We start from the raw sequence: 23768 nt of genomic DNA, 5'->3' as shown, positions 1-23768 counted from the left end.
ATGAGGAAATCCATCGTTTGGAGAACCAAGTCTTTTTATTCACGCTTACCTGTCCCTTTCACGGGATGGCTCTCATGACAAGTTGATTTTAAGCTGCACGAATGCTTAATCACTATGGATATGATACGTCATTCCTCTGATAGATTTAAGAGTTGGTGTAAATCTTTATATGTGTTTGCACTGACCCTTCTTTTTTTCTTCAGGAAGCCTATAATAGTTGGCTTAATCACTGGCTGTCTAACGGCGCACTAGCAGCTGTTCACATGTACTTGTCCTCCATAGGTTTCACAAAAAACAAATGCACTTGCACAGAATATATGTATAGAATAACATTTACATGTCCTCTTTCTACTTCGTCTCAACTCTAGGACCACTACGAAGATACCGCGTTCGATTAGATGTCACTCAGCTAGAAAGTCAGCTGAGAGCTGCGCTCTCTGCAGAGTCTCGCTGCCGAATGTCTGTTGTCTGCTCAAATGTCCCAGCTGCTGCTGCCATCGCCACCGCCGCTACAACTGACGGCGAATTTCAATGCCGCTCTCCTTGGGCTTCTCTCTCAAATCTTGTAACGCTCCGCTACACAAGAAGCGAATAACTAGATCCGTTTAAAATATGTACGTCTCGCTTGATACCTGCGGTGCGAACGCTAACTGGTTAACGCGCGTTCGTGGTATTGACCAGGTCAACCTATGGCACAACCGGGTAGGGTTGTGGCAATATTAACATAGCATCGCTGATTATGATGCTTTCAGATCTTGGCGGCGGCAACGACTGCTGCTGCTGCTTTTCAACCTAAGATGGCGGCAGCTGGGTTTGTATCAGGCTGGTGATGATTGCTTGTTATTGTTGTTCGTGTCATTGATGGTGGCCGTGCTGGACGGAGTCGGTGTGAATGTTGTGCGCTCTGCTGCGACGATACAGGCAACAACGCTAGCAAATCTATAGCAAAGTAGTAAAGCGTCTGCGAATCGAAGTGTCGTGCAAGTGAATAGTTGGTCTCAATTGTTTTTCGCTACTATCAGATCGTTCGTTCACAAACTGGATCCGCTTCTAAATATTTAAGCATCCATTAAAACGGTAAGACGATTCTACACAGCGCAATAGACCAAGTAATCGTTTCTCGTTTGCACCGTAATTCAGACAATATTCGTATGTACAATTATTTTTTCTCATTTATTTGCGGACGGGGATTTGTCGACTAAGATCAGCAAAGAAAAACGTTACTGAGAACACTTCGTATTGCCTGTTTCAATAACAACACAAAGTAGAGTTCTTCTTAAATGCCTGGTAAAGGATGCATCCTGGCTATAGTCCGCTGACTCCTGAGCTTATATTGCGTCTAGCATTACGAGCCCTCATCTGAGGGCACTTACGATCGGGTGAAAGATTCTAGGCGATAATAGCTTCCACAGAATCTTTACCAGATGGTCTGGTATCAGCTGTCGGCGATGTCAATTATTGGTCATATTCCAACCAAGGTTGCGGAGACGTGCCGCACCATAATAGCACCAGCGCCGTCAGCTGATGCGATGCTGACACAGTACCGTACGTTAACCCTTCTTGCCCGAAGATAGATGCTGTTGCCACATACCATGCACATGCGTTGTGCTATAAAGCCCCCTTATCTTAAATGCGCAACTTTTCAGCTACTTTCTTGATTAAAGGTATTTATTATTCCAATACACATTTAGAAGGTTTTCGGGTATTTGATTTTATGTCTAGAATTTCAGTAGTTTTATGCACTACTTTTTGTCGCATTGTTTCCATGATTTCTCATTTACATACAATTCGGCTTCCTTAAAGTAACTTGTAACTCATTTCTTTTTGTCGTTTTCAAAATTTTCACCAGTTCTCAACTTTACCATACGGATGCGTTTTCAATTCAAAAGAGATGTCTGCATTCGTATCCGTTGAATAAGAAAGCACTGACTTTTAATTACTGTGATGATATTCATTCAGTGTAATGCAATTCAACTCTGTGGAGCCCAAATGAGTGGCTAGCATCAAAGACTATTGTTGCTGATAGATTCTAGGTGCAGTAACTAAGCTACCGCATTACGCTTGGTAAAGCTTGTTCTCTAGGTAAACAATGTTGACCTCGCCTCTGGAGCACGTGCCAATTGGTAACAGCCCCAAACTTGGAAAGTTTGGAAAGGGGATTCTTTGCATTTAAACCGACAACGAGGAACAGTAATACAGAGTCATTATTTTTGCTACAGTTCATGTTTCAAATGATGAGCTGCCAAAACAATAATAGTAGCCAAGCCGTTTAATAACAAAAAGTGCACATGCACGGCTCAGAATGCTTTACGCGTAGTTAAGTTCTCTGGAATCAGCTGTTTGGCTTGTCCATTTTAAACTTTTAGGTATTCTTTTAGGCTTTTAAAGGCTCATGAGAGAAGTTAAAAGAAAAGACCTTTTAAAGTAAATGAAAAGGCCGTACCAAGCAGTCGATCACAAACTGAGCGATTGATTTGCTCCGAATTTGAAGAAATACTACGGAAAACTTCTTTGAACACCAGTCTAGCTATTGTCCACCATATGAATCATTTGTGCTAAGACACGTTTTATATATTATTGGTTTCTATACTCAGTTGTGACTTTTGTAGAAACTTGTCCCTCAGTACTGTGGATTTCTTAGAGTGTCTCAGTAAACTAACAAAAACCATTAAAAATGGCGATTGCGGAATATTGTTTCGGCAAAATTACTTCTGGCAAGCTATTTTATTTATTGTGGCTGTCATTCGTCTCGATGGCTCATACGCGATTTTCGAATATTCCTCCCTATGAATTTGCGAAAGGTTTTTTCACAAAGACCATCAGCAAGCTAAAGCTCCTCAGGTTTTGCCCCAGAAGCTAAATGTTTTTCGTTTTGTATGTGATATTGTTGTTAAAAAAAGATGCTCCATAACAACGAAATTTACCTATGCTTGGTTTCAGATCTAGACTCACATTTCTCCAAGAGTAGCAGGCCATCGTGCCTATATCACAGAATTAGAAGACTCTCGCTTAAATATTTCGTGTACTTTTGGAACCATTGTTAGGCATTCTACTAAACGGCAGAGGACTCCAATTTTAATATCCTGAACTGAGCCACCTGAACTTCATTTTGGTCGCCTAAGACTATGTGACAGTGGCTAATATCGTCAAGAGTAGGTTTTAAGTGAACAAAGAACCTTTCCACATAAGGTGAAGCGTATTCAACAAAAATCAACGAGGTTCATCGTGAACTTATTTTTCTTATCCGTAGAACAAGCTTAGACTATTACCTTTTAATCGACAAAAGACTTTTTTTATTTTTTCATCTTTATGTTCTCAGTTTCAAGTTTGTAGCACCCTCAGCTTAGCGGGTTCACCCGCACTAAACGTTTAAACGTAGTCCTGACGATCATTGAGTCATCGTTTAAATATCATATTAATTACTGGCAGCTCGATAATGGTAACGATGTTTAGAAGCGCTAGAGTGTATATTAACCTCCCCTAGTAAATGAGATTGTTGGCGCTGAAACGCGTGGGTTTGCTATTACGAGCAGCATCATATGCACCTCATTTAATGACACAATTTAAACAAAATGCATGCCGCTTACTTAATTGTTCTAAGAAGGTGCGGTGTAATACAGCACTGTAAATGCTTGGGGAATTGCTCTAATTTTAGACACGAAAATAACAATTTTCACTCACTTTCATTGAGAAATGTAAATTTTTTCATCTTTATTCTCTTAGCTCAACCAGCGAAGATCGTTAGTGTTATTTGCGAGATTATCCTGGACGAGACAATCCTACTTTCAAGGGTAAGGCTACTCTGAAATTTTGTTGTTGTTTACTCCTGATATTGGAAATGTTATTTTCATGTTTAAAATGCAAGCAACTCCGAGGGTTTGTCGTACGATTAGCTAGGACATATTAGCCCTTTGAGCGATTAAGCACGCAGCTTGCGTTCTGATTAGGATGTCGATTCTCGTAAATGATGGCGTGTATGATGTAGATCGTATTATGTAGTGGCGATTCCACGCGTTTGAATGTTTCACTAATTTCGTCTATACACTTTGACAATACTAAACTTCGTTGTCATTATCACACTCCTTGTACCGAAAATGACAAACTAACGGTAATTATATATATATAATTACACACTACTCCGGACTATTGATATATAGTTTAAATGATTATAAATTCAATTATTTTGATTGCAAAATGACTTATAACTTTTCCTTTTACGACAGATGCTTAAAATGTTTACTGTGCTAGTCAATACAGTGCTAGCAACGACTAAGTTGAAAGCTAATACCGTGCTAATCTTAGATACACATTGTAGTCTAGATTCGAATCCGGGCATAGATGTGACTTCATTTCGTGCTGGGAGTCAACCGTCCGTGCAATGCATAACGGCACTACCGGACATAAAATTCGAAACATAGAGATCTAGGAAGCGAATAGAGTGTTTTATAGGACTTTTTTTTGACTAACTTATCAGTTTTGGAAGGTTCTAATAGAGATATACATGACGAAAATCCTGGTACAGGTGCTTCGTTTTGTTTAAGAAAAAAATTCGCCATTTTCATAAGAGTTCTCCAGAATGTATAGTGGAGACCACTCTGGCATAGAATTCAAGTAATTGGCATCAATTTCTATACTGTCGAAACGCGCGCTTAGGTTAGTGTTTACCTTTTTTGGGACATCATATATATATACAGTGCATTTTAATGCTTGAGATGTTACGCACTGTTGTTTAATTAAGCATGATTTTAGTTTAAACAACTATGGTCCCGGCTCGGAGCGTACTTGGACTGTGATCCTTACTGTGTGGATTCAAAACACTGTTGCTATATTAATCTCTCGGTCCGCCTAGTATGCAGTCCTTCCTTCATACCCAGAAGTTCACAAGTTATACCAGATTGAGACAACAACGACCAGTGAAAAACTCTATATTTTGAAGCAACAGCTGGGTCTTAAGATCTGACATGAATCGGAGAGTTCGCATAGCATTCCATTTAAGAACTATTTACTTTTCAACGAGCCACTTTTGCAACAGCCTTGTGTGTCTTTCTTATAAAACGTTTATATAATTTGTTGAGCGTTTCGTGATCAGAAACAGCTGAAATTATTATAGCTGGGAAATGATTGCAATTTATTCGTATAACAACAGCTGAATAGAGATAGTAAGCTGCGTACTAAAGGCATCAAACATTTTTATATCTTGCGCGTTTTATTGAATCTTTGTCGCAGATTTGATGAACGCTTTATAGGTTAGTTTTTGTTTATTTTTAGTTTCCTTAGCTGAAAATAACAAAGATTTGTGGTTTTAGTGTGTGCTACAAGCAAGGAAGCTTTAGTCTTCCTAAGGACTTTAGTTTCAATGTTTACATTTCTTTTGTGTTGTTGTCTTTTCATCATCTACGATCCTTGGTTATGAAGCATTGAAAACCAGTTTCAAGCAGATCTCTATGGATTGCTTTAACGTGTAGCGATAACAGAGCTAAAGAGTAGAATAATTGAAATAGCACGTACTATTGTTCGTTCTAGGAAGCTTCCTTTTATTTAGTTACCTACTTACCTAGTTACATAGCTCCCAGTTCATGTTATATATACAACACTTGTACTCATAATCGTTCATGCCGACAGGATTTAAACATGACACTGCGTACTCCGGTCTGTTCTTCAGATTCAACAAGAACAAACGGTTTCTTTAGAAGGAGTAGAAAAATAGAGCGGCTAAATGTTCCGCGTTTTATGTTCAACAGTGTTCATACGCTAATTCCTGACGCTCAATGAAAGATAAGGTGTGTCTGCTCGCAATTTCAAATCTAGGCAACTTCAGGTTGACTAGGACGAAATACTTCCTCCACTTGATATACTTTTCTTACAATTAATTTTAGTTGCAAACAAGAAATATCTCGGTTGTTCAAACTTGCGTATATATATATATAATTGTCAAGGACATGGCCACTGATGGGAGACTGACAATATTATCGTCTGCTGCAATACCTAAACCGCTTCCGAACTGTTAGCTGTCTATTATGTATTTTTTACTATAACAGTTCAGCCATGTAGTATAAAACATGCACCCAAGCGGGGTCTTAGATTAATGAAAAAAAAAAACTTTGGAAGGAATTGCATAAAACACAGGGAAACCAGCAATATGGAATTCAGCAAAACAATGTTACATGGAAATGAATGTATTAAATTGTATGAAGCAACGTGCAATAATACTTAAAGATGCCTGCAGCATCCTTTCATTTTTTTACCATTTCCTTTACAGGATTGTTTTAGTATCGGACTCAGATTCTATGTGCATTACATGGGTGCTACATATATCTGCTATTACTACATTACTTTTTACGATATTGTGGGTTCATTCCCATTATTTTCACTCACTCCATTTTGTCGATTTCATTATCTTTAACGTAATTTCCTCAATTGTGCTCCTTCAGTAATAGCAGAGACTTATTTGACCGCATGTTTCGTGTTTCTTGCTTGGTCTAAAATACAGTACGTTCCGCTATTTCCCTGTATCTTATGTCACAGACATATTGTACATAATTTTTTTCTCTTGATCCCTTGGTGCTTTGTTGCCATCGGTTTTGATTATGTTGTGAGTTGTGGAATAAGGCCAAAACCATGACAATCCGGTTTGTGAGCGAGCGACAACAATGGAAAAATTCTAGTGAAGTCCCCTGAAGTTATCATATGTAACAAACGTTTTCTTGTTTATACGGATTTGTTCAGATTGAAATGTAGGGTGTTCATAACGACTAATTGGCTGGTATCGCTTCACATAAATTATTTAGGCTCGCGGCCATGGCCTCGTCGCCAGGCTCCACGCCCCGGATAATGGTCTTCAGGCCGACTCTTGAGGAAATGAAGGATTTTTCGAAGTATCTGCAGTTTATGGAAAGTAAGAATGCTCATAAGGCCGGCCTTGCCAAGGTAAGTTTTTGCATCTGTGATTGCTTAATTCTACCTGTGGGACACCAGTCGTCGCAATATATGCTGCACACAAGCAAGCGAATACGGATATAACTACTTAAACGGTAATGGCTGTCAAATATGCAGCTACCAGGTCACATATGACTTTTTCGTAGGACTGAGGGTTTTCATTGCTAATGCAGCAACAACTTTGAGGGAGCTTTTATTTTTCAGAGAATGTAATGTTAATTTTATTAGAATATCGAGATCATAACAACGTTTAGTGGGAAAGGGAGTAATTACATAAGAATACGAATCTACGTCATCAGACTGGCGCCGCGTGCTCGGTTAGACGTTAACTTGGCATGTACAAATGGAGTAAGATATAGTTGTGCTTCTATTGGCAATTAGCAAGACAAGTTCTCAAATAACAAAAAAAGACAAATAGCAGGATTCATGCAGTACATTAACGGATCAACTGTGACATAGAAACGATAGATTCCAGCCGAGTAGTTAGTTACCAGGATACCGGGGTCACTGACGAAAAGTAAGAAATACACTAAATACACACAAATGATTTTTGCAGCATAGCATGAACACTTAAAATAGGTGCGAGGGGAAACCAGCCAAAGCTGACGTTTCATGTACGGTTTTCCCTTCCTTTATGATATCAGATTATTCCACCTTCAGAGTGGAAACCTCGCCGGAGGCCATATGATTCTCCTGACATTATGAACATGGTTATACCAGCTCCCATACAACAAGAGGTACATGGAAGTGGAGGACTTTATCAACAGTACAATATGCAGAAGAAGAAAATGACTGTAGCAGAGTTCAAAAAGTTAGCTGAATCGCCGAAGTATGCTCCACCTCCATATTTTGATTATGAAGACCTCGAACGGAAATACTGGAAGAACATTTCTTTCAACCCACCAATCTATGGGGCTGACGTATCCGGGAGCATATACGACGAGGGAGTCAATGTGAGTAATAACGATTTTTGCCTTGCATTCAGGAAACTCTCATTGTGTTTAATAAATTTACAAAAATTAATGATAAAAGAATAGCCATCACGAGTAGTGAAAGATGAGATCGATATTTGCTCTTCGACGTTAGGTTTAGAATATAATCCAAAACTTACCGATTTTTGGCATTCTATTGAAGAATTTACATGGAACCTAATCCATGCCCAGAACCACGGTTTTTTATTGTGTGCTGGGCAAACATATTGGCACCCGCGCTTCGGATGACGCAGCACGTCTATAGAGCAGTACTGATTTTGATACAGGAAGGAAAAGGTAACAGTGGTATTAAAAATAAAGGAAACAACTTTACAGTTACAAAAAGGTGCGCCCGAAAAGGAAGTCTTATTGAAGAGAAGTGTACTATAATATAAAAGCTACTAATGAAATACGTCATTTGTAATAATATTCACCTGTTCTCTCTGCCCTGGCTTTTATGCATTCAGGAAAACATGGGCTTAAGAAAAGATTTCCTTCAGTACCAAATTAAAAAAATGTTTAACAACTTTAAGAACAGAAAAAATGATCCTAAAGTGTAGAACTACATTTGACTAACAAAATACAATGTTTGCAAAGAGGTGTAGTTCTATTTTTACAAAGGGAGGCTTACAAATGAGGGTGGGAGAAGAGCTTATCCTTAATGTAACTTCGAGCTAACGTTTTCAAGTCAAATTATTTATTAAGGAGCCGTATTTAGACTAGCTCTCGCTAATTTGTAGGTAAATATGTACTATTATAGTTTTCATGCTAGTGCTGGGATTATTTGAAAGAGGCAAAGCATCTATTTTTCTTCTATTGCTATTAATATACTGAGTATAGGAATTCAACATCTCACGACTCAACACAATCTTGGATCTAATCGGGGAAGACTATGGCGTCAAAATAGAAGGAGTCAACACAGCGTACCTCTACTTTGGAATGTGGAAGTCCACCTTTGCCTGGCACACTGAAGACATGGACCTTTACTCAATTAATTACCTACACCATGGAGCTCCGAAGAGCTGGTATGCTATTCCGCCGGAGCACGGAAAACGTTTAGAACGCCTTGCTGCTGGTAAGCCCTTAGTGTTGCTAGTGCAACTACACGTAATGGATAGACTGGGCATCATACATTGAGAATTTCTCAGATCTTTGTAAATTCACGCAGTTTTGGAGTGTTTTTTCATGTATTGCTTGTGTGCACTACTGTTTTTTCTTCTCTATCGGCAAAATGAACTGTGCATCGAAAGTTTTATTGATAGTACCTCAGGTAGCCATAAGATAATAACATTACAGGGAATAAGCAGAAGGATCTATTTAAAAAAATAATTTCGTCAGGATATTAAAAGTATTTTAAACATATGCTTCAAATTAAAAGCAGCATTTTATTGTTTCTGGGTTTAATAAAAGAAGACGGTGATACTTATACAAACATTAAAGGCGTGTCGCGTTGGTTTTGCAAAATAGTTTAAATAAATACAGCTTCGTTATAGCCATTAAAATCTTTTGGAAACGCCTTGCTGCCTAATATATTATATATAAATTATATTATATCAAACAGCTCTCATTTATCTCTACCTCTCCCTAATCTAAATTGCACTAATTACATTGAATCCAAGTAGTGTTTTCTTGGGTTTTATCTCATCGAATGTCAGCTCAGTTCAACAAACATAGAAAATGCGTTTTCAGTTCCGTCTTGCAGGCAATAACTTGATATTTGCTCTATTATATTTGCAAATGTTCTATATGTGTTTTTGCATCGTATTGTCAACATTTCCAGTGCTCATAATATATTTCTGCTGATATATGCACACTAATTGACGGCTAAAATGCAAAAAACGTAGTGGCCTATAATTGATAACGAATGGATTTTATATGGCCAAAGACGATTTTCCAAAATACAGCATTGGGGTGACACTCGTTATTTTATTTAATGCATCGAAACGTTTCACGCGATTACGTTCTGAACACAGTGTCTCATACAATATAGAGTGCTATAAAGGGTGGTCTCAATGCTAAAAAAACATGCTTTTCATTTTAATGCACCATTTGTAAACAACTCTTGGTCGTGATTTGATTAAACGTAACCAGAAAAACAAGTCCTTTCATTACCTATTCACTACTATACTATAGCAAATGGCATTTCTCATGTTTGCGACATATACATGAAGATTGCTACATATTTGGTACATAAGCAAATACACGTGCAAGTTAATCTAAGCTTTGGGAAAATGTTTGCTTCGGCGAAATATAACAGTTTCAACGCGCTTGCCCTGACTGTTCCATCTGAATCATGCATACGGCGTTTGTATTTGACAAGGAAAATGCGAATGGACATTGTGGGAATAAAATAGAAGAGGTTGTTGTTTGTTTTTGTTTACTTTATAGACTGACGATCGAAACAAGGAAACCTGTTTGCACTGGTATCATGACAGTGCTAACCAAGAAAAGAGTCTAACGCAGTGCGCTTTAAATGAGCCTCTCTTTTGCAGGTTTCTTCCCAAAGCTGGTGAAAACTTGTCCAGCTTTTCTGCGGCACAAGATGACGATAATAACTCCAGCGTTGCTAAAGAAGTACTCGATTCCGTACGACAAAATCACGCAAGAAGAGGGCGAGTTCATGATAACGTTCCCCTATGGGTACCACGCAGGTTACAATCAGGGCTTTAACATTGCCGAAAGCACAAACTTTGCTTTGCCTCGCTGGATAGAGTATGGGAAAAGATGTACTCAGGTAATTCGCGAGAAGATAGCCCTAAATAAAATAAAAAGACGGTGTTAAGTACCACAGCGTTTATCCAAACATTAGGATAACAAAGAATTAGCAGATCATGCGAAATTCAATACTCTAAGACTTCAGACGTTCAAAGAAGTCTAGATATAATAAACTATATGCTACAGTGTAACCTGTGAATGCCTATTTGCTTTCGCGTTCACACCGAATACATTTGTTGATAAAGCGTTAAGCAATAGTAAACCCGGAGCATACTTTTGGTACCACCATTATTACATTATTGTTTTAGTCTTAAATCGAAACGCATTTTGCCTTCATATGAAAATAGAGAATATTAGATGGTGGGTGTCGCACCTAATCGGGTTTGAAGCGTCCGTTCAGAGACGTTAGGTTCCATGCGCTGTTGTAACTGGGGTTTACTTGGCCATTCAGTAAAAGAGCTAAGAATATGCCCCGAATATAAAAATGAACGTGACCTCAGGTAATATTCTTATTGATGTGGTTTACGCTTTTGGGATCCTCAGTGCCATTGCCGACAGGACAACGTGCATATAAGCATGGATCGTTTTGTCCTCAAGTTCCAACCAGGACGCTACGAGGCGTGGAAAGCCGGTCGGGACATGGGCTGTCATCCCGAAGATCCGTCAAGGGTATATGCCGCACCTTTGCCCATTACATATCTCTCTGCAGATGGTAAATCTAAACGAATACCTTCTGTTGTTTCGAGGCGTCTACCACCGGCTGACGGTGAAGCCTGTGTACTAGAGGAGGAGGCTGCGAAAAAACGAAGTGGATCTAGAGATAGAACAACTGGCAAAGGTAGAACGAAGCGAATACGAACGTCAATAGAAGCAGCAAATATGGTAAATATTGATTCGTATTAACAACTATTTTATATTATCTACTTTGTTCACTGTAATAGACAATCCTGGCCAGTGTGAACTTCTCGACGAACAGAGAAGGCATGTATGGACAACAGGTCCGTTTTTGGGGTGTGAGTCTTGCTAGCTATTTTAAGTTGCTCTGGAAGCTTACAGTAAAGCGCTCCGTCCAGATTCTACTAAATTCTAATCGTCCAGGTTGGAATATCTATGTTTTAACCATTCTCCCCTGTATAAAATTTGTTGAAATTTTTTTCATTATCGGTACCAACATTATGCAAAATTGTCTGTTTTTTCCGTGCGAATAATAATAGGTATGTATTCAGGTGTGGTGAACGATATGCAGTGTTTAGCGCCTTTGACTTGGTTACACAGAAACAGGATGCAAGTAAACCTAGCTAAAATGTAAAAGCCGCAGTAAATGCAAAAGAGTCAAGAGGAGAAACACGCCAAATCTCAAGTCAAACGCGTAAAGAAAATGTGCCGGATCGTGGGTGAAAACTGGCCCCTAATATTATACACATTTATATATTATTAAGGCGACCTATTTGAGAAATCGAAAAACACGTAACGTAAGTTGACTACTACAACATGGAAGCATAAATGCAACCTGCGGCTTTCATCATTGAAGCAATTTTGTTTATAATCTAGAATAGGCTACTGGACCATTCGGCTGGTTTACTGACGTACGCATTTCAGATTAATCTAAATTCGTGTAGCGAAGTAGTGTAAATACTCCCCATTACTTTTGTAAAGCTCATATAGTTAAGTAAAAATGGACTTGCTAAGGAATACGATAACGCCCGACAGATACGACATCAGCGCTGACTTGGAAAAACGTACCTCTATGTTCATCCAGGTTTCAACACGTACACCGTAGAAATTACGTCAAGCAGCCTTTTATGCCTCCATATTTTCTTGAATTACATCTTCTGATAGATATTCTACACGGCTTCCAAGGCTGATATGTTTAATAACACCCAACGAGATTTTGTAATCCTAATTGACTCAAATTCTAGCATAAACTTACGTTTCATATCGTTTGCAGAAAAAGCACTGTCAGCCTCTGTTCGTTAAAGTGGAACGTGTTGAAGAAACCGATGCTGAAATCGCTGTCGCTGTACGCCAAGCGGTTGATAGACTCGTCTTTAACGTGGCACAAACGGCAGGCCGACGCAAGCTTAAAAACCTGCCGGACTGGGTGTTGGGGCATGCCCCGTTATTTGTCATCAAGCCAGGCGCAAATCCCTTGTCTAGAGAGGACCTGTTACTTGCAAAACGTAATTATCATCGGCAGCTATGTTCACAATCTCCGCATTGCGCAGTTTGCGTACCGTTCCAAACATCCATTATTGTTGAAGAAAACAGCTTATTGCGTAGCGACCCACAACTGGAAAGTTCAGATGGTTCCGCAGAGAGTGATAGCCCTGTTCCCACACAGAGTGAGGTGCTTATTCCGCCAGCAGCGTTCGGCCAACACGGTAACAAAGAAGGCGTCAATCCACCGGAGTTCTTCGAGACCCAGGATTCATCGGATCTCGTTAAATGCGTTAGGTGTTATCTACGCGTCCACAAGGTATGATAGACATGAAGAATGATGTTGTGTTTTCGAAACCTGAGCATTAGAATCTTTTTTTTTATGGTTAAAAATAGTACTACTCTTTAGAATAACGCACATTCTTTAATTTAATAATTAATCTCGAAATGAGGGTGCCCATTGAATGATGGATGTGTTGTGAGTGGGAACAGCGTTAATGAGCTGAACTTTTCGGTTTCACAGTTGTTCCTCCTCAGCTCGATACGCCGAAATAGGCAATTTTTTTATTTACTCACTTATGAAAAGTTATCTTATTTCAATGTATAGACCTTGTATTGACCTATATGTTCTAGAGATCTATATGCAACACCTTGATCAAAATCAACAAACTCGATATCGCCCAAATGGGAGAAAAATTATCTTCTCGGTTAGGAAATTGCGTAAATCGCTTTCTGACTTTGCTACTTGTTATAGTGACTTCAAAGCTTAAGTTTTTGCTTTATACTCGGGAAGTAGAAAACAGCAACTACAATAAAGTTGTAAGTTACGCTGTAAATAACGACAGCACCGAAGATGGCTTTTTGTATATCGTAAAAAGTGCGACAAGGTGCTACACGTCTCATACGAATTCAGCAACAAGCCGAATACAATGGCTGATCTAGGCGATTTCGTAAATGCAGCTTCACTACGATGGAGTAGTCTGTGAAAGTATTTATGAAATGCCCAAATAAATGCTCGTTCAACTCTAAAACAACAATGGTTTTTATGTAACCTAGTATCAATGCAAGAGGGATAATTTACCAGCCTGAACATGATATCAGAAAGCACTGAACGCAGAAATGACCGAAATTTGCACAGCCTTTTTCACACATCTTTCGAGAAAAACTATGCTAGTAATTGCTGAGGTCTTAGGACTTTCGTTTAACCTTTGCTGAAAAAGTAATAATTCGATCAAAGAAGGATCTGCATTCTGGAGGGTAAGAAACATTTCGTTAGAGCTATTGGACCTGTTGCAGTTTTTAAGAGTCCACGGAGTTCAATAAGTAAGCATATATAACAGCAGCCGAATGGTTTGGGACAAAGCGGAAGCTCTCTCGGTCCGAGTCCAAGTGGCATGTCTTTTTGTCTCCGGCGCCGACAGTCCCTGATCAGTAATGATGCCATCACGAGCAAGGCCGCGTTGGATGATGCTTTTCACTGCTATGTTTTTGACACATACATAAAGGCAAGTTGTTAAGTGTGGCGAACATATTTGAGCAAAAGAGATTGCCAAAAGGATTACTGCCATCATTGTTTAGATGGTCAAACTTTAGAAACAAAAAAGGAAGAAAAGCGCGATGGGTCTGTAGTAGCGACTTTGAATATACTGAGAGATTGAAAGGTACAGAATCTGCAAGCATCTCCTTGCTCTTTAAACGGAAGTATTCCATGTAAGGTATTCGATTAATCGTCGTTATATGGAAGACCAAGAAGGAGCTCGTCGTCATAACTGAACCCCAAACATGAAGGAACACCGATTAAGCAACAGCTGCCCTCTGCTCTCCTCTTGCACTGGAGACTTTACTCAAAAAAGCTTTGGTTGCATTCATGAAGCAACAGACGCCACTTTGAAACAACTTGCGGGGCTGGGCCTAGGTAGGTCATGGGGCGCGGCTCCATGAACAGGCGTCTCATATCATTAAGAATTGGACTCATTGAATTGCATCATGGAATTACGAGAACCATCAACGCTAATCCTACTAGTTCCGTGCGCGTTTAACGACTTTAATAGTTTAGTTTTAACTGGAACATGGGCTGTTGATGCTCATAATAACCACGGCTTTTATGTAGTTTACTGTCAAGCTCAAAGGAAAAAAACCACTGGCCATCCCAGCGGAGAAGTTACGCTATATTGTATTTACGAAGCGAGAGAGCTACGTCCTGCGCTAATCAAACAATGTCGTTTCCGTCATCGGTACCAATATCAGTATAATAGCTACATTCGTTCGCTCGTGGAAAGTAGAGCGAGTCCTCACTATGGTCGAGACGTTTCATAACGGTTTACTCTCCTGATCGTTTGCGGCAACTTAAACGCATAAATGGAGCAATGCTTACTTTTTCGATTTCAAAAGCCACAATGGAAGTTCTGGTGTTTGTAATAAGTATTGGGCTCAACAGAGTATTGATGTCAAAATCTGAGCGTAACAGCTTATCAGCATCTCAAATTCCGTCATTCATATACCCAGTTCTAACCAATAGTAATTCAATAAACTCTGTCATCTGATCAGAAGAAGGCATTTGTGAGTGGCAATGAGACTTTTTAGTCTACTTCAGGACCACTTGCCGTAAAGTCTGAACTAAATGGAAACTGGCTTATCTCGAGCTTTAGGAAACACTTCTTGTAAAAAAAGGCGAGATTCCATTTCTATAAATGGCTCTCTCGTTTTGAAGCCTGCTCGATTGACTCGTTCACCATAATAGAGCACATTGCGGGCATATTCGGGACAAGTGATACTATTACGAAAGATCATGGTACCCCGGGATGAGATTATAATTTACCAGTGAAGTTATCTGCGGAGCGATTTCGCTTTATGAATTATTGTCCAGAGACTTCAGGCAATGTTTTCAAACAAAGCAGCTGGACTTGATTTAATTATAAACGAGAACCTAAAAAACGCGCTAATTCTAGTTGTCCGTTGTATGGTGCTTTTAACAAGTGCCTTCGCACAGGCTTGTTTCTTCTCAACGTCTCGAGGTCAATTTATCATTACCAAGGACGACTATTATTAGCCAGTACCTTGGCGAGCCAAAGTCAAGGAAGATGCCTGTTACGAGCGTTTTCTTAAAAAGTAGTCTAGTTAACTACCGAAGAACACAGCGACAACCTTGAGGAAATAACATTGTTTTAAACGGAACTGCTTGACTATAATAGCGTGCTTGATTCTGTCGACTTTATCTATTTATTTAGACTTTATTTAGGCTTTATCAAACAAACTGCGCTTTCGCCGCAAGTATATGTAGTGCTCGTGGATTTCAAAACGGCTTTTGGCTCAGCCTAGTGGCATAGGCTACTAGGGATACTTGTACAAGTAAATATGCCACAAAATATGGAAAATCTGTTAGTAGCCATACTATAAAAGATTCGAATCGGGACGATAGTAGATCTACGCTGCACTACCCTCTCAGACTATAAGAACAAATCATTAATTAACCTCACTTTTTTTTCTTGATCTTCTTGTCAAGATTTGAGCTAGACGCAGCTAGACAACGTCATGATATACGCAAATTATCTAGTAATTCATGGTTGTACCCGGTGCCAGGTCCTAACAGGCTGTAGTTCCTACTGGACTTAAGTTGTCCTTTAACTATGCAAAGGCTATGGAAATGAAGTTAAAGGGGGAACGACGTATCGCATATAAGAACGTTTTGAGATATGTCAGTTTCTTGTTTATCTAAGTGTTTGAACTTCTATATGTTGATATGTTCTTAACCAGCATTTGCTTTGTAGCTAGAGTTATCAAAAGTTTTTTAAAGGCGCTTTCTGCCATGACAAGAAACAGGAACCCGCGCTTTCTATTCGTCTTAAGTGCCATATGTTTTTTTGACTCGTTTTGCCTACCACGCGAAGACTATCCGAAAGGACTTAAACCAGTCAAGCAAGTCTTAAAACACTTAAACATAATATCTTAAATGTCTTCTGAGCCTCTTGTATAACTCGGGGAGGGTTCGAGGCCCAGTTGGCACCTCCCTATTCATCAAATAGATAAAAAAGCAAGTGGGCCTTCACGCGACATTCTCAATGCCGTGGACATCGACAATGACGTGCCTGAAATCCGAGAAAAGCGATTCTCTAAGATTAACCCCTAAATTTCCTAAGCTCAGGTGCCATGAACAACGATGCATGAAAAAGAGAGAATCAATCGAACAGACGAGAATGTTGCAAGATTTGCCAATCGCAGGTACCATGTGAATACCCAGATATTTCGCATCCATGTCGTTTAGACTTTTTCTATATCATATGGCCGAATGTATGTATTTAACCTTCCTAATTAACCTGTGTCGGGGTAACTGATCTAGTATGCTTTCTAAATGCGCTCAGTTTTCTGATATTTTCCTTACTCGCTTCTATCGTATAGTAAGTCTTTACATGTGGTATACTATAGGAGTGCTAGATGAAATTAATATTAAACCTGAGTTACCTGCAAAACTTTGAAAAGTGTTGCTAACTGAAAAGCAAAAAGAACATTTTCCGCTGTTTGGTCAACTAACTGAATCGCATTGATCGAATACTATATAAATTTGTGCACGCATGAACCTTGTGGGCGGCTAGTACAAACTCCATGCAACCGATATGCATTTAAACTATTTGGCAGCCTAAATAAGCTCCTAGTTACTAAACCGTGGAACTTTGTTTAAAGTTAGTGTCTCAACTTCTGAAAGGTGAGCACGAACTTGTATTTATACAGATACAGATCCAATGCTTAGGGAACTACAGGCTAGCATTCAAGTGCACTTGGAGTTAAAATATAGATACCGATTTCTGTTCGCATCGTAAGTACAGAAGCCCTTACGATATGAAATAATGCGCCAAACAGGCGCAGTGGATTCGATAAACTTATATAAATAAAATCGAGCGGCGTCACTTTAGCCAGGGGCTCTTCAGTTCTGCTCGCGAATAGTCTGTTTATGGTCCATTGCACGTTTTGTGTAGTCTTTGTTTAACGAAACCATTCTCTGCGCGAAGCTGAATAAATTATGTACTAATTAAATTGAGTTATATGGTTAATCTTATACATAAATTCTGCGAAATTTCTTGTTTTGTTGTTTTGATTTATCATTGTAGTCTTGTTACGGATTGAGTTCTTCTACTCCGGAGTGGACTGAAGGCGGTAGCAGCCGAGGAAGCGCGTGGGTATGCGACGCTTGTAATCATGAAGCATTGAGTGAAGCTTTTCAGTCACGGCGTCAAGCAGAACCTCAATGCACACTGTGCTGCTTTAGAGGAGGTGCTCTCAAAAAGACTCTGGACGGTCGCTGGGCCCATCTTATCTGCGCAGTACTGATTCCGGATGTATATTTCGAGAATTTTGAAGAAAAAGCTGGCATTGAGACCAAACAGGTGCCAAAGGCTCGAAAAAGACTGCAATGCTACCTTTGTAAAGATCTTCCCATGGCTCTAGCTAACAAAGGGGTCTGTGTGCAGTGCTACTGTGGTCGAAGTATGCACGTCACGTGCTCTATGGCCAGCGGGACGCAGTTTGACATCGGTATTTGGCCTGAGCCCGTCTATGTTCGCTGCAGCGTGCACCGGCAACGTAAGGAGGTTGGTTCATAATAGGAGTAGTGGCTCCCAGCCGACGTTTGGTATCCAATAACAAACCACAGCAAAATAAAGGCCATGTTATAAACTAGTTTATTAAGGATAAAACTAAGTGGACAAGCCTAGAAAACAGAATATTAAACATTGCTGATTATATTGTGCGGCTATTGTGCATACAAATACTCGGGATACTTATAACAGTAAAAACTACAGTTCCAATTCTGCACGAACATTGTTTCTAAAACAAAATCGAGCTTTCTCGTCAACAAGTAAACTTTTATTCTGATATTTTAAACAAGTAGGTTACTCGTTGCTTTCGACACCAACAGCCTTTAATGAGAAGTTGGAACGTTGGTGTTAGTGGTACTACGCTGCATAAAGCAAGGCAGCTAAATAAAAGCTGACTAGCTGATTTTTTGATTAGTTAAACATGTATTGTTTAAATGCTAACCTATTCCAAATAGTTTCAGTGAGTATATCTTAATATATATGTGTATATATATAATCCACTGGCGATTAGATATTTGTATAATGCAAATAAATTACGTTTTTTTCGCAATATTAACAGTTTTTATTTAACGCGTGTTTGAATCTCACAGCAAGCCACAGCGGAAGACGCGCAGACGCCAGAGGCAAAGGCAGAATTTTTAGAACTACAGCCTGGCTGTCAAGTGTATGCGAAGCACAAAAATGGACGATACTATTCAGGAACGCTCCAGAACTTCTTTTATCACACCTATCACTCCGTGCACTTCCACGATGGTTCTACAACACATGATCTCAGCATAGACTTCATATTTGTTAAACGGTTGGTTTAATTTTTTGATCTATGTACTTGTTCCAAATGATCAAGCACGGCGCTACTTGATTCGGAAATATTATATACAGGCAGACAATTGATATGTTTTTAGGTACTCATAATGTATGACATATATAGGGCGTAAAGTACACGTAAATGGTTTATTCCTTGATATGTGATAAATCTAGGAACCTTTCTTAATATGATACTTTTCTGTAACGTCAGTTTTGCTCAAGTGTTGTACATCAAGACTCATTAGAAACAACATTAGCGAACCTTCTGAACCGGAACCTAATATCTCGCACATTTTTTTTAGTAGGCCAGAGGTGTATATTATAATTTCTAAATACTAGTCATCTGTAATTTTGGTTATTAGTAAAACACATTCATATATATATTCACACTCACAGAGACCCATCAAGAGATGACGATGATAATTGGCGAGTATGTTCGAATGATGACGTTCCGGAATATGGAACCGATGTTGTGGTTCTGTGGCCGAGTGATGGCCAGCGTTACAAAGGTCTCTACACTGGGAACACGAAAACACCAATGTGCACTGTTGTGTTTGAGGACGAAAGCGCCTTGACGCTGCCACGAAAATTCGTATATGGTGTCGACGAACACATCCCGAAAAGAATTGCTTCTAAAATTGTGAGTAGAGATGCAAATGAATAACAAAAACCACAAATAGTTTTAGCTTTTCTTGTAGTGTTCGTATCCTCATGTCGAATGCTAGTACCACTATATAAATTCTTAGAGCACCTGGGTATTGTAGCGATCTTATTGTAATAAAACAGAAAATGTTATGCCAATCTATATATATATAAGTTCACTTATCTATTAATTGCGCTAATATTAATTTTATTTCCATGTATTATTATTATTATTTATTAAAATAAATCAATGACCAGTGATGATAAATTATCTAGTTCTAAGGGGATAGAGTGCTAAGGTTAGTTGAGTTTTTTTTACTGAAATCCTAGAAATTGTTATTACTAAGGAGCTCGTTGTCATGACAACATAGATTTTATCTGAGTTATCAAATCTGAGTTAGCTAATTGTATATTCTCTACCATCGACTCTTGACCTATGATTATCACGATTGTGTACACCACTCAGCTGCTTTGTTCTTTAAAAAACACTGGGAGATGATAAATACGATCTATTCTTCTCGTACCTGGTCCTTTATGTTTAATTCCCAAAACCAATAAGTGAAAACCAAAATATATAAATGGAAAAGTTTGATTTCATAGCCGAGGTCTACCTCGGTAATCAAAGTGTATACTACCATTTGAGAATAGTGCACTGCAGCGTTATCAATTGATAAAAAAAAAATGAGCAGACCCATGTCTAGTAAAAGTCTAGTAAAAAAAGTAAAGCAATGAGCATTTTTTGATACTCACACAGTAACGACTTACGATTAAGCTGAGTATTGCTAAGTAAAATCCCCATTAGACATTGTAAAAGTTATTATATGGACTTAGAGAAATTTTAATCAAACCTCGGGCTTTCCCTGTGATGATTACAGTCGTTCGCTTCTGAGGCCGCCCACGATGATGGCACGTCTATTGGGGTGACGGCAACCGATAATAATGGTTCTTCGACCGGGTCAGCTACTGTCGCTTTGGGATCAAAGCGAAAACGGGTGCCGTACAACCACTATGAGGGCTTTGGCTATATCGACTTCATGGAGGACTGAATGTCAGTCGTTGTTCAAGCATGTTGGCTACAGCTCAAAACAAAATCAGCAAAACAGCACCTACCTTTTCCTGGTAGCAGTACTTGTAGTAAATAAGAAGTCGTGCTCACTTATACATGTACATGTGTGCACGTTGTCTCCTTTTTGAAAATAAGTCAAATATGCTGTTATAGGAAGGCAACTTTGCTTTAACTCATTTTATTATCGAAAACTCTTAGACAAGGCGTACTTGCATGTATTTTCCCGGCAAAACGAATCGATTCTATCATGGGCGACGCTAACTGAAGGCACTAATTCTAACCCTGAAGTTTTCGAGCTTAATGGAGTGGATGTAGCCGAGACACTCACAGTGGAGCATGCCACATAACGCATCTATGTATAAACATATGAATTTAACTGAGTACGTGCGTGAATTCCGGATACGAGGAAATTGATGATCTCGGTGAATACGGGAGTTTATGTACAAGAAGTTATTACACGATATTGCGTTACGACCAAAATAATAGTAATACTGACTCCTACGAGGGACTGACGGTGGGCTGTAAGTGCTCATGAAAACGATCACTGTGTTAATCGTGAGATCTGGAACAAAATAACTCGAGTAATATGCCAACAACAGAATACATGTACACCTGTCCGATTAGTATCTGTATCTTTGTGTACAAATCGCCGGAGAACCAACGGAAACGTCAAGAGGTCATCAGCCCATATATATAGAAACACCGCCGTTCTAGGACATAGAACGAGTACGCAGTCATACATTATGCTATATGATAGCGAATTCGACTATAATAACAAAGGAATTCATTGTTTTGATTTAATTGGGTACCGTATTGCTACACTTATTCTTCCGTACTGTTTTGCTAATAAAAGGTCAAATCCTTAACTAGAAGTTATATATACATATATTATAAAGAGCGATTATATTGATTGATTGAATGGGAAGTGAGACGAATTGATGATCAACTCATTGGATGAAAGAGTTAGGGTATGCGGACCTTTGCAGCAACTGTTAGAAAGGTCTATGTGGTTTAGGACATGACAGACAAGTGCGATTGTGCCCGTTATCAACATGCAATGCGGGTCGTTATTGCAAAAGGTTGTATATTATGTTTTTCGATATTTATTTATTCTGCTGTCCTATAGTACTACTATCGCTTATGCGTATCTACGCCATTAAACAGTTTACGGTACAGGTTCTATGCTCAGTGACAACTGCAGAGATGTACACAACCAAATTATTACAAGGTTATACTTAGCATCACGCAATTACTATCAATACGCTATCGATAAGCAAAGTGTCATAATCTGTTGATAACGGTCGCGTCTGAAGAAACTAACGTGTGGGCTGAATGTGATTTTGTGACGGACCGGTTAGGCGCTTAGAAGCAAGCGAAAGTTCGTATAGGAAAAATCATATTTATCATCCAAGACATCAGGTTACAAATATGGCAAAATAACTGCGTTTTTTGTATAAAAGAACACAAAGGCGACAGTATCTGTACGCTAATTGGCTTTTTTACAATTTTAGTCAGTTCTGATATTGTAACTTTGTACCATATTTGGAACCTTCTGGTCCTTAGCAAATCCTTAGAAGTGATAATGATTTGGAAAAATTGAAAACATAACTTCACGAGAGACGAAGCGGGCGAAGGGTTGGTAACGAAGAGATCAAAACGTTACCTAAACTCGATCGGTCGATATTCGGTCGTTAGACTCTGGTGTCCACAATGGTATTCAACCGTATTAACCGCGTTCGTAAAATAAGTTTTTTTTTTATCTGTCTCATGAAGGAACCTCCACGAAGATAAAAACGATGAAAGAGATGAGAATTCTATTGTAAGGTTATCGGCGAGGTGTCATTGGCTCTCTCGCCGTTATCCCCCTATATGGGAATTTTCAAAATCAAATGGACGTCAATATTGAAGAGAGAACAAACGTCAGTAGTGAACTGTGTTGTCACCCTCGCTTCTTCTCCCCTATTTCTTATTGCAACGACTAATAGTAGCACAGTTACGGTAATACTTGTTCTAACAGCTCTACTGTTTACAGCTTATGAGTGAAAGAATGGATGTAGAAGTTGCATACGTTTATCTGTGGGACTCCACAGTGTGTTTGTTGTACATTTAAATTATTTCATAGTTTTGTTTGTGATTCTCATCTCATCATAATCATAATTCTAAGTGAAAGGCATTGTATTTATTTCGAGGTGTACATATCTCTCACAGAGGCAGACAACCACTACAAGAAATCCAGTAATTATAATAAAGCATCATCAAGCCAATAGCATGTATTTTCATTTTATATTATGCATTCTATACACATTATATTATGCCGTAACGTGGCTTTCGACGATGGGTATGGTTTGAAGCAGCGTTTGTTTGTCATGAACACTTACTACCCAATTAGGGAGCCGACTAAGGTCACGCAGAATACGAGTGACACTTCCCGTTGACGGAGGTAACACTGAAACGATTGGTAAAAATATTCGAAAATACTTGTTCATGCGCATTGAAAATAAAACCAGGAGTCAAAACATCAGTGCAGTTCAACCACGACAACATGGCGTCTTGCTTATGAACTCGGCTTATCGACAACAATTGCAGATTCAGAGCCATCAATAATATCCTTTATTCACTAGTCACATGTTGGATCTCAAGGTACCTTTTGCAACTACTGGTCAACAATAGACAAAATTGCCGCATCCGGAGTTGAAAAAGCCTAACATAAACGTCGAACAACGATCTCTTCGAATGTGACGAGCGGCACTCTCTTGCACTCTACTTCGCCACGTTGGATATATTATTACAACTCCTGGGATAGCCTCAGTGGAGGTATACTGTTGATTCGGATCCAGCCCTGCGGTAGAGAATTCCTGAAGGCAGGGGATATTAAACTCAGTTTGCTTA

At 39.1% G+C, this 23768-nt stretch overlaps 1 protein-coding gene across 2 annotated transcripts; it reads left to right on the top strand.

Annotated features, from left to right (window-relative positions):
* The first annotated feature begins 790 nt into the window (after positions 1–790).
* LOC111266313 (lysine-specific demethylase 4C) lies at positions 791–23143 on the top strand. 2 transcript variants are annotated; one of them, XM_022843722.2, is made up of 12 exons: positions 791–1077; positions 3724–3791; positions 6789–6927; positions 7581–7889; positions 8748–8982; positions 10400–10641; positions 11166–11504; positions 12571–13098; positions 17882–18361; positions 18958–19166; positions 19568–19811; positions 20689–23143. In XM_022843722.2, exons 3-12 carry the CDS (start codon positions 6799–6801, stop codon positions 20857–20859), a joined length of 2886 nt encoding a protein of 961 aa, XP_022699457.1. In that variant the 5' UTR covers positions 791–1077; positions 3724–3791; positions 6789–6798; the 3' UTR covers positions 20860–23143. The 2 variants fall into 2 exon arrangements, with proteins under 2 accessions (XP_022699457.1, XP_022699447.1); XM_022843712.2 differs by lacking the exon at positions 3724–3791.
* The last annotated feature ends 625 nt before the right edge of the window (positions 23144–23768 follow it).

This window comes from Varroa jacobsoni, unplaced genomic scaffold (assembly GCF_002532875.2).
Source record: "Varroa jacobsoni isolate VJ856 unplaced genomic scaffold, vjacob_1.0 scaffold_113, whole genome shotgun sequence".
Taxonomy (NCBI): domain Eukaryota; kingdom Metazoa; phylum Arthropoda; class Arachnida; order Mesostigmata; family Varroidae; genus Varroa; species Varroa jacobsoni.
Note: the sequence above shows the minus strand (reverse complement) of the source record. Positions and strands in the feature narration are given on the sequence as shown.

What these genes read in the sequence shown, in the direction of transcription:
- LOC111266313 (XM_022843712.2), top strand. Translation starts at nt 6,799, where the DNA reads ATGGCCTCGTCGCCAGGCTCCACGCCCCGGATAATGGTCTTCAGGCCG. An exon ending in TTTAGAACGCCTTGCTGCTG is followed by an intron (nt 8,983 to 10,399) that starts GTAAGCCCTTAG and finishes TCTCTTTTGCAG; the next exon opens with GTTTCTTCCCAAAGCTGGTG. An exon ending in AAAGAATTGCTTCTAAAATT is followed by an intron (nt 19,812 to 20,688) that starts GTGAGTAGAGAT and finishes TGATGATTACAG; the next exon opens with TCGTTCGCTTCTGAGGCCGC.